Source organism: Quercus robur, chromosome 8 (assembly GCF_932294415.1).
Source record: "Quercus robur chromosome 8, dhQueRobu3.1, whole genome shotgun sequence".
NCBI lineage: Eukaryota > Viridiplantae > Streptophyta > Magnoliopsida > Fagales > Fagaceae > Quercus > Quercus robur.
Genome location: NC_065541.1, coordinates 15,061,454 through 15,073,451, shown reverse-complemented (window position 1 = coordinate 15,073,451; position 11,998 = coordinate 15,061,454). Strand labels below are relative to the sequence as shown.

The 11,998-nt window shown below is 33.0% G+C and overlaps 1 protein-coding gene across 1 annotated transcript; it reads right to left on the bottom strand.

Annotated features, from left to right (window-relative positions):
• Positions 1–10,807: 10,807 nt before the first annotated feature.
• On the bottom strand, positions 10,808–11,998 carry LOC126695928 (F-box/kelch-repeat protein At3g23880-like). Its single transcript, XM_050392722.1, has one exon. It carries the CDS (start codon positions 11,996–11,998, stop codon positions 10,808–10,810), a length of 1,191 nt encoding a protein of 396 aa, XP_050248679.1.

The window sequence follows — 11,998 nt, the reverse complement described above, 5'->3', positions numbered from 1 at the left end:
CATGATTATTGTCTGTTTGTTTTGGCTTTAATGGGGAATTTGTCATTTTTGCATTGCATAAAAAGGTATATGGTGTTTTTGGTATGTGAAAATGTGGTTTAAGTATTTTGACTTTGTGCGTGTGGCAATTGTCAGTGACATATTTAGTTATAATCAAATTTTCGTTTGTAGCTGTTGGTGATATGCTAGTCTACGTTTTCTGTTTTTGATCAGAGTGCTGTGCTTGTAATGAGTATTGCTGGCTTGGGAAATGTTGGTTTGAGATTTTGGATAGGAATGGACGGATGTGTGCCTTAGGTGAAAAATTAAAGTAGAAATGTAATGTTGTTTCACCAAAACCAGGCCACAATTTGTTGACTTTAGGTGGTGGATACTTCTGGATAGGAGGACCCCAATGTATGCTTGAATTGGTTTTGATATGCAAATTTGAAATGCCTTAACCTTCGCACTAAAATTGGAATTGTTTATCTCCAATTTGATAAAATTGATCTAAAATTTAGCCAGTGACTTTTGATTAAATGGTATATTCTGCTATTTTTAATAGAGGTACTGAAATTGTATAAAAATGAATTTGGCCTGAAATTTTAAGGGGCAAAGATCCATAGGTTAACGATCGCTATTTTTGGCATTTAAGCTACAGTCGACGGTAGCTATAAAGTTATAAAAACAATAGTTTTTTATTTGTAACTTTTCTCTCTGGCACTCCCTTTGTCTCTCTTTCTCTCACCTTGTGCTCCCTCCCTCTCTTCGTATCTATGGATTTTCTTCTCTCTTCTCTCTGTCAGATGAAGGATTAAGAAGAAATGGGTTTGTGGCTAGGTTGGCTTTGTGTAATGCCGGCAGTAGTGGGTTTGTGGTTGGGTCAGATGAAGGATGAAGAAGAAATGGGTTTGTGGCTAGGTTGGCTTTGTGTAATGCTGGCAGTAGTGGGTTTGTTGTTGGGTTAGATTTGATGTGTTTTGGTTGAATTAGGTTGCTGTGGCAGTAGGTAGGGCTATGGGTTTTTTGTGGCAGTGATGGTGGGTTGTTGGGTGTGGTGGTTAAGGTGGGTTTTATTTAATTATTTATTTAAGTGAGAGTTGTGGTGGGCTGGTTTTGGTTGTGGCAGTGCGTTGGGGGGGGGGGGGGGGTGGGGGGGTGGGGATGTTGTTGGTTTGTGATTTGGTTTTGGCCAGGAGTTTTGATTTGTGAGGGTTGTGGGTGGCAGTGGAGTTGGCTGTGGGTTCGCTAGTGGAGGTAGTTGTGGGTTTGTTGGGTTGTTCTTGTGGGTTTGGGTTTGTTGGGTCGTTCTTGCTTTAGAGAGAGAGATTTTAATATAAAAAAATATTTAAATGAAGTAGTAAAAAAATAGAACTTTTGATGTTGAATGTACTGCAAAGTGAAATGTTAAAATAAATAAAGTAGTTTTTTAAATGGTTAAAAGCTTAATTTTTTTAGTATCATCACTTTGAATGCTTTGATATCCCAAAACGTATAAAGTTTGGCTTTGAACATTGGGATTCAATTAGTAATAAAAATTGACAATTCCTAAAGCTTCACTATAAAAGAACCCACCCACAATCAACTCTTAAGAAGACTATCATCTTAAAAAATTTCTCACATCATTTTCAGCTCATAAGTTCTTTAGCATAAAATAGCTTTTAGTCCATAAATGTTCAGATATCTAGAGATGTTTCCTTTCATCTCCCACCACTTATTATACATATATATTCATCATTATAAACATGATATGACAAATTGAAATCTTGCTTAGATCCTTATTGTATTAGCTGGATACTCTTTCTCTCCCTTTATTTCACACCAAATATTCTTTGTTTACTTGTAATTATGAAGCCTTTAATCCTTGTTACTTTGGAATTTTCTCATTATATTGACTAGATTATTGAAGAAATACTATTTTTATGATGTTTTTAGTTATTTATGTATAACACATTTCTTAGTATGTTGGACGTTTTTCTTGTTTAATTGTTGGATAATTATTTGAGCACTTATTATAGTGGGTAATCTTTTATATTAGTTTATCTTTACAAAAGGTATTTTTGGGGTCTTATTATAATCATTGTTTGGTGTAATTGGGACCTTGAGAAAAATGAGCATTTTACATTTCTTTGTGGGCCATATTCTAAGCTCAATGTCTTGACTTCAAATATTTTATTGCCAACAAAAATCCACCCCCAACATCCATCATTTACACTTTCTCAAAAAAAAAAAAAAACATCCATCATTTACATAAAAACTTTACATATATTATTTTTGGCTCATAATGTAGCCAATGGTTTTCTTCTGCCGATTTTTTGTTGGGTCTTCTCCTTCAAGTCGTTGGTGCTTGGTTCTTTGCCCATTGCTGGGGTTTATCTAGCCTCCTTTTTTCTTCTTTAGGAGGTACGCTTCCTTTTAACATCCTTTCCCAGCTTATCCAACTCATAATGTAGCCTATTGGGTGTAAATTGTAATTCTATCTGGTTTGGGTGTAAACCCCAGGTTTTACACCTCAAATCAATAAAACGCCACATTTTACTAAAAATGAATAAACTTATCACATATAATAACTACTTATTTACACCTTTTGCCGTATCTCTCCCACCCATACTCCACCAGGTTCCACTCTCTGCTTATTCTAGTTCTGATCACCTCAAAGCACCGGCCCCACCTCCGTGCTGACCACCTCCAACCAAGCTCAAAATAAGGCAAAATAAAATTTTCTTTTGCTCTTTTTCCATCAAAACTAGCAAACCCACTCGAATCCAATAAACCCAAACCAATCTAAAATTTATTATTATTATTATTTAACAACAAAAACTCCTACCGTAAAGAGTAACAATAATACTCATAAACACATTAGAAGACCCATATTTATAAGCGACCAAAATTCTCCAGTGATGAATGCAATGATTTTGAAGACCCATTGTCTCTATTGTGCAAATTACGCTTTTTAATCACACCCTTTTGAAGACTGACCTGCGATTTTCGGTCCATTTGAAAACCCATTTGAATTCAGTCACACAAACTTCTAACTCTTGAGCCTCCGATGCTCAATAGCTTAGGCCCTTCAATTCCTATGTTGTCTCTAGATCCGGGGTTTCCTTTTTCTTAATACAAAATTTTCTATTGCTCAGTTCGAATTAATTTTTTTTTTTGATATTAATACAAAATTTTCGAGAGAAGTAGAATGAGGATATGGACATATTCAATCACACGAGTAAACAATAATGAGTACAAAAAAAAAAAAAAGTAAATTAACCAAAGAAGTAGACAAGAAGTATAAAACAATATCAAATTTCAATGGCATGTCATCAAAGCAATTTAATACTTAAGGATAAAACTTAAGCACATTTCACAAACAAAAAAAAGTAGTTAGTTTCAATTCCTTAAATGCAATATATTAAGTTCTTATTCAAAAACTACGTGGTAACGAATAAAATTAATAGATTTCAAAAATATAATAGATAAATATATAAATCATTTATTTTTAATTGGTGACAAACTATATAATAAAATTTGTAATATCTCGCATTATTCATTTAATTTTACTTTAAAACTGCATGTACTTTCTCATGTGTGTGAATTAAAGATTTGTAATAGCTATTACACAACCTACCACACATTTTTTCATTCTCTCTCTCACTCTCTCTTTCTTTCTTTTTTTCTTTTTTTCTTTTTAATTTTTAATTTCTCCGTTCAAATGGTCAAAATTACTCTATTTTTCCAATGCACAATAAATGTATAGCAGTAGCACAATAACACAAGTTTTTTTTTTTACTCTTGATTATATTTGTGGTTTTGCTATTTCTTTAATAAAAATTAAAAGAAAAATCACAATTATAGCATCACAACCTGTCCAGCAAGGTGTTAGAGAGAAACAAAACTATATGAGAGAGAGACATAAATACTATATTGCTACTGTGGTCTGTAGTGCTGTTGTTGGTGTCTCTCTCAAAAGCAGATTTGGGGCGGTGGTGCCAAATTTAAAGTGCCTTGCTGGTGTGCTGCTATGTTTTGGTCTCAATTGTCACTGTCTCTGCCTTTGCCACACACTTCAGTCCTAGTGCTTCTCTCTCTTTCCGTTAGGCTCCGTTTGGTTGAAGGGATAAAAAAGTGAAAGGATAGAAAATAGTGGAAAAATAGAAAATATTTTAATTTCCCTCTTTTTTGTTTAGTTGAGAGTGAAAAATGGAGAAATGAAAAAAGAGAGTTTGTTTAAATTTATTCATATATTTTTGTTAAAAAATGATGCCCAATTAAAATAAAAAAGTGACAAGAAACCAAAAAAAATCAATCACCCAAATTTAATAAAAAATAAAAATTATGTCTAGTTAAAAAAAAAAAAAAAAAGACAAACAAAACAAAGCACCATGCCACCCTCCAGGAAATCAAAAGCAAAGAAAAAAAAAAAAAAAAAAGAGGCAAACAACCAGTAAAGTAAAAGATTAAAAAAAAAAGAAAAAAAAAGGGAGGGGTGGGGAACTAGACAAAACTCATGTGCACTGCACATGGGCAATCTTGTGATCATTTACCCCTTAAATTTTTCCCTATCCATTTTTCTCCTCATTTTGGGAAGAAAATTTTTTGGTGAGCTTGGGGAAAAAAACATCCAAGCCTTACCATCTTTTTTCCCTCTCCCTCTCCCAACCAAACACTCTCAAAAAAAAAAATTTCTCTCTCTCTCTCTCAATTTGATGGAACTAGATGTCTAAGTTCAACCTTTTGAGATCAGTTTTGTTTCAAATTTTGTAAGGGCTAGTTTTTTTTTTTTTTTTTTGGTAAAATTGGTTGGTTGGGCTAAAGTTTTTATTGGTGATTTTGTTGTTAGACTAATTTGTTTGGCCTTGCTAATTTGTATTATGGGATTTTAGATTAGTAAATTTTTTATGGGCCTTTTCTTCTTGTTTAAGAGGGCTAATGATGTTAAAGGGGGCAAATGTAGTTTATCGAGTAAAATTTCTAAAATTAGTAATCTATATATTATACTATTTTTTTTTCCAAAATTTGGGGGGCCCTTGGGCCAAAGAATAGCTTTGTCCTGGCCTTTGATTGATGTGGATGCCACCTCTTGCGATCATTTTCACTTGGACTTCCACGACCATCATGGTTACAACTTCCATTATTTCTATTTAATTGGACATTTCTCTTAAATGGGTTCTAAAGTTTGATCCTAAGCACAATATGGATATGTTTCCAGGAGAATGGTAGAGATCTTCAAGACTCCTATCTCCCAACATGGAAAAGAATCCATAAACTTAGATGTGACAAGATTTAGGGCTTATTTAGGATAAATTTCTTAAAAAAAAAAAAAAAAAAAGATTCTAAATCAACCCATTTACATCATTGTCTTGTCTTTAAATTTCTTTTAATTCAAGTTTTTACATTATTGTTTTACTCTTAAATTCCTTTGAATACAAGATTTGACATTATGTCTTGCTCTTAAATTCCTTAAATTTTTGCCTTTACATTCAAGTCTTTAAATATTGTTCTCCTTTAATTTAAGCTTGCTTTATTTTCCATATTCCCTTTCTCATGTGTAAAAGGGTTTAAGGGTGCTAGCTCTCTAACTAGCACCATAAACCCTAGATTACCAAATAGTAAAAAGCTTGGGTAAACAAACCTTTAAAGAATGATTTTTCAAAGATAAAAAAGGCTCTAATGACCATCCATTTTTCTTATAAATGAAGGTTTTCAAAGAAAGTTTTCTTTTAAATTCATAAAAGCCTTCCAAAAGGAGACCAATTCCAATCCCTTTTCTCAAAACCCTTTTTTTCCCTCTATTTCTTTCAAAATGATTTTTAACCTAAAGTTTTGGGCATCTTCTTTCAAAAATATGAAAATCATTTTTTGAGTTTCTTTTAAATGGGTCTTAAGCTTGTCCCTAAGAACAATGTGGATATGTTTCCGGAAAAACGGTAGAGGTCTCCAAGACTCCCATTTCCTAACATGGAAAAAAATCCATAAGTTTGGATTTGATAAGAGTTAGGATTTATTTAAGTGAATTCTCCAAAAAATGAGATTCTTTTAACAAGCTTTTTACGTTATGCTCCTTAAGATGAATAAAAAAACCATTGATTTTTAACCTTAATATCCTCTTATTTTTTTAAAATAATCTTGGTCTTTAATTCTTTTCCCAAATAAGTTTGGATTATTTTTTATGAAAACCCTTTCATTTTAAAAAACCAAACCCTTTTTCATGTAAAATCCATAGAAACCCTTTTTTCCCAAAAAAAAAAGAAAAAAAAAAGAAAGAAAAGAAAGTGTAAAATCTTAGTTTCAAATTAAAACTTTCCCAAAAGTCATGAGTATTCCTAAAAGAAATTGCTCATCTTTCCAAAGGTAAGTTTTAAGGTCTCATTTTGTATATGCTATGTTTTGAAACTTTTGGAATTGCATTCTTTTTGAGGTTTGTGTCTATGGTTCATTTCCATTGAACCAATAGGCACCAATCAAGCTAACATATTCCCCCCTCCCCTTTGCACAAATATTTCGGTTCATCATGTTTGTGCATGAGAATGAGAAATTGGAGGATAAATTTGCTAAAAGGTGATATATTTATTTCCTTCCCTTTTATTTTTTATGTACGTATTTACATGTTAAATATGTAATAAATATTACTCACATGTTAAATTATATGTATTATTTTTGCAACATAGTAAGTATCTTTCACATGTTACTTCCATATATTCACATGTTTTGCTTGTAAATACTTTTTGCTATAAATATTCACATGATACTTAATATGTAAATAAATACTCACATGATATGTGGTGTGTGTGTGTGTACAAAACCTTTTCAAAACCAAAATGCCAAGTATTTAATTTGTTTTCCTCAAAATGTTAACATTAGAGTTAAATTAAAATGGGGTACTATTCTCTGGATAGGCAGTATGGGGTGCATAACACCTTCCCCACCTGTAATCAAACTTCTGACTCCAAGATCTTTGGTTCAAAGTTTTGGTTTACCTTAAATAATTAGTTAACCTTGTATTGGTTTTTAGTTAATTAGGTAACTACAAAAGAATTAGACAAATAGGTGACCAATCACACCTAATACAAAACCAATGATTGGTGGCGACTCCTAAAAATAAAATAAGAAAAAGAGACTCACACACACACACACACACACCTCACCCTAGAAACACATGCACACAAAAGAGTCACGTTACCATGGATCCAATGTGTGACAAGCTAAGAAAGAAGAGAAAGCTTTAAAAGCTCTCCCCTCTCCTTTTTTGGGGTGTCCACAATGCCATTTTACTATACCAAAAGCTATTTTTCTATTTTACAATAGCATTTATCATTACACCACACATCATATGTTCTATTTTTTAATATAACACATAAAAATAATGCATACAATACATTAAAATAACCTTAAAAAATCTCCTACAATTAAAACACACACACACACACACACAAAACCCACAGCTCACCCCCACCAAATCAGAACCCACTACCACCACCACAACCCCACCACTACCGCCAAACCCACAACCACCAGCCACTAGCTCAAAATAACCAATCACTACAAACCATCTCAACCACAACCACCAAGATCAATCCACAATCATTGCAACCCACCAAAATCAAAACAACCCAAATTGCCAAAAAAATAAATAAATAAATAATAACCACAACTAGATTAAAATAAAAACAAGTTGGTAAGAGAGGTGGAAGATCAACCGGTGGTGGTTGCTTTTTCAACGGTGATTGCTTCAGATTGGAGGTGTGGGTTTAGATTGATGGTGGTGGCTTTAGGCCTTATTTGGTTGGTAAAGGAGGCAAAGAGAGGATAAAAGAGAGGAGAGATTGAGAAAGTAGAGACACAGAGCAAATATATATATATATATATAGAGAGAGAGAGAGAGAGAGAGAGTGTGTGTGTGTGTGTGTGTGTGTGTGTGAGAGGGAATAAATTAGAAAAAGACATGGGTGGATAAAAAAAACAATAAAATTTTTAGAACATGCTATAGTGCTTCTACTAGTAGAACAACAATGTAGCATGTTCTAAAAAAAATTGTGATTTAGCACATCTCATGAAGCAAAGATTTTGATGTTTGGTGTGCCAAATGCTAAAAATTTAGCATTTGGCACACCTAATGCCAATGCTCTAGACATTATCCTTCATTCTGCTTGGTCTTATTTTTTTAGCTATATATTCATAAGGTGGAAAGTACTCTCTTTTGCTGAGCACTCAAGTAATTTTGATCTTCTCAAGAGTCCCAACTACTAGCAACAACCCAAATGTTGCACTCATTAATGCCTTGTAGTGTTGGCACCTTTTTGGTGTTTCCAATAAAGATCTTCAATATTCAAACTTCAAATTTCCCTTCTCCTACTATCAAATTTAAAAAAAAAAGGGTGCATTTGTGCGTCTGCCAAAATCTTGCACTCTAGATTCTAGCCCATTTGTGCGTAGCTAGAAAATTTTGAAAGGTAAGAAAAGAGAAAAGAAAGAGGGAAGGAGAGATGACATAACCTGAAACAATTCAAATGAACCAAGAGCATACAAGAATTATAACAAACACTTGTATTGGTTACTTGACTAAGAAACGCAGACACAAATATAGGTAAGCATGGCAACACGACAATTAAAAAAAAAAAAAGGACACAGGTGCAGTAGGATATATAAGTCTATTAAATAATTATTAAATATAGTTTTATTTATATTTTCTATATATTATTAAGGATTTATTTTTCATATAATGTTAAATATATATATCACATTAAGCAAATCCATAACTATTAAAGAATGTTTAGAAATTAGAATACAAATCAAGAATAAATATATTAATTAATTTTCAAATGCACAATAACTGTTCAAAATATGAATGCTCTCTTTGTTTTGTGAAAGGGTGTTTGATTGATTGATTGATTTTGTTCTCATGTCTCATCCATGTCTTGCATTGCTTTTTTGAAGGACATGATGCAAAAGTATCCTAAGCATGTCTCAAGTGTATGACACAAGTATGACACTCTAAATGAAGTGTCTGTACTTTCTGGTTACATGAATTCTTGTCAATGAACTTACTAGGATCTATAAATGTGTCAAAATTTAGTAGGACTTTGCTAAATATCATCTCTTTCATTCAAACATAAAAGACAAGAAGACAATCTTCCTTACAAGTATTAGAAAATTCTTAGGAACTTTTGAAGTATAGGGAAATTGTACTCCCTCCTCTCACTGTCATGATAAATCCTACTATGAATTTAATGAGCGGATCTTACTATGAATGTGAGAGGAGTGAGCACCATTTACAGTGCTCCAAAAACACCAAGAATTACTCACAGGCATCAACTAGGATGGAAAGCAAATTATGTTTATTACAAATAAATTAAATAAAGAGCTAATACTAGCTGTGTACTTTGCAAAAGCATGGGCTGCAGCATTACACGTTGTACTAACCCAGCTAAAAACACAATCTAAGAACTTTCTAAACTCTAGAATACTGCCAATGATAGGTTAAATAGTCCAATCGTTTGTGATTCATTTGTTCTCAGTGGGTCAAAGCACACCCTCAATAATCACATTTTTACATTTTCTTGGAAGCTGGAAGCTGTATAGCCCAGTAAATGGCAGCAGCTTCTGCAACATAATTACTAACTAAAACGTAATGTTGTCCCTCAACACCCACAAGACACTACCAAAAAAAAAAAAAAAAAAAAAGGCTATAGCCGCATTTGCAAAACGCAGCTATAGCCTATAAAAAACGCAACTAAAGGCTATAGCTGCGTTTTTATAGCCGCGTTCCAAACACAGCCTATGCAGCGAGGCTATAGCCCCTTGCGGGGACCTAGAGCTGCGTTTTCAAAAACGCAGCCCAAACCGGGGTCTGTAGCTGCGTTTTATACAGCCTAAAGTCGCGTTTTCTCACAACCCCAGATGCGGGACCTATAGCCGCGTTTTCAATAGATTAAATTAAATCATCATTTTCAAATTGTACTAATACATTAAAACTGTTATAGGTTCCACTAATGCTTCACAACCGTACTAATAATTACTAAGGGCATGTTTGGTAGACTGTAATAGGTGCTGTAATATAATATTTATTTCTATAGTTTAGTTATTTTTTAGTTTGATTATGTTTTTATTATAAGAAATAGTCATTCCTTATAAATAGCTATTCTTCAAAATGAGGAATAATTATTCCTCTTTAAAAGGTTGTATTAGCTATTTCTTAGTAAGTGCAATAATTTTAAAACTTAATATATTTCCAAATAAACTAACTTTCCATATACATCTAACAATTATAAAAATAAAAAATTATAAAAATTAACACATATCTCTCTTAAATTTACAAATAATAATTTTTAAGGAGATATAATTGTATGAGTAAGATATTTCCTAAAATAAATATTAAGTTTCATTCTAAGGTTATAACTCACAATCAAACTAATGAATATGTTTAGTTATTATATTACAACACACTTTATTACTAGTAATAAGGATTACAATTCTTGTCGTAATATTTATTTAGTGTACCAATCGTACCCTAACGGTTGGGTGTTTGCAGCCTCAAACACCACTATTCTAACTCAATCACCAAGGTTCAAACAACATATCTAGGAGCTTTCACAGCTGATTGAAATGCTAAAAGACAAAACCCGTAAGAAATTAACAATTTATTGAGCAATTAACAAAATGCAGAGATTGAACAAGAATAAGGAATTGAAATTAAATAAACACACCATCCATAAATATAATCTTCTCGAGATTACAAAATTCCATTTTTAAGGACAAATTAAAAGCAAAAGAAAAAAATAATAATAATAATAATAAAAACAAAACCTATGCTATACTAATAATTAGGAGTTGAGGCATACTAATATTGAACCACATTGTCACCCTTGAATGAAACTAGACTCTCCACATAACTTATAGCTTCTGATGTTTTGAACGAGTTTGGAAAATCTCTAAATTGGAGAATTTTTATTTCTTGAGAACCAATGTTGTACACAGCTATTGTCTGTTCATCGTCACAAACCAGAAGAAGAAGCTCTCCATTCTTGGCAAATCCAAGTGGATTTCTAACTCCTAATAGGGGTCCTACAACAAGTTGTTTGGTCCAAGATTCCTGAACCCCAGATTCACACATCACCCATATTTCAAGGTTGGCCTCCATCGTCGTCCTTCTTTTATTAAAAAGGATGAAAGCAAGGCACTCATTGAAGAGAGCAAAACTCTTAATATGATGAGGAACATTGCGAAACTCTGGCAAACTTAGCATTCGAAAGACCTCGTTGGTCATATCAAAAGATAAAATTACTTCACAATTAAAAACCCGACCGTGTTTGTCTGTGTTCTTGAGGATACAGAACCAATAATAAACCCCATTCAAGTATTTTTCATCAAAAGTACTTAAAAAAGTAATATTTGAAAGATCAATAGCTATGTTGATTTTTTGCCTCCATGAATCAGTGCTCAATGTGTAAACATGAACAAAAATGTTGTAGTCTCTCCCATAATTGACAATTCTAACTACCTTGTAATCATTAGAATTGTGATCATAACCAAATGCAAAGTTGATATCAGTGTTGAAGACATGAAGGGCAGGAGGATAAGGAAGTGTGGGATAAGGAACGACCTTATATTGACGAATAGCTGGATTCCATAAGAAAAAGCCATCAAAGTCGCCACTGAAGGAACCACCAACGCAAATAATGCCGTTAATGCAAGTACAAATATTGGGTCGAAGGAATCTCATGCTGATGAGATTCGTATCAAATCGAATGTTCATGTCCACGATCTGTACTTGCGTATCATCAACATCATTATGAGGAGGGTGCAGTAAGGACATGATAATGATATCACCGCCGGAGTAGTCTTGACTCATAATGAGAAAACTTGGATTTGTTATAGAACAACGGTGGCGATGGTGTTTGGCAATGAAACTAGGGTTTTGGAAAAGACTGAACCATGACTTTTCTACGCACTTGAAACGTATTATAGATTTCACTGGAAGCCTTACAAGGATGTTTTCCAACAATTCAACCGCTAAATTGTTACCCCTCAT

What these genes read in the sequence shown, in the direction of transcription:
- LOC126695928 (XM_050392722.1), bottom strand. Translation starts at nt 11,998, where the DNA reads ATGAGGGGTAACAATTTAGCGGTTGAATTGTTGGAAAACATCCTTGTA.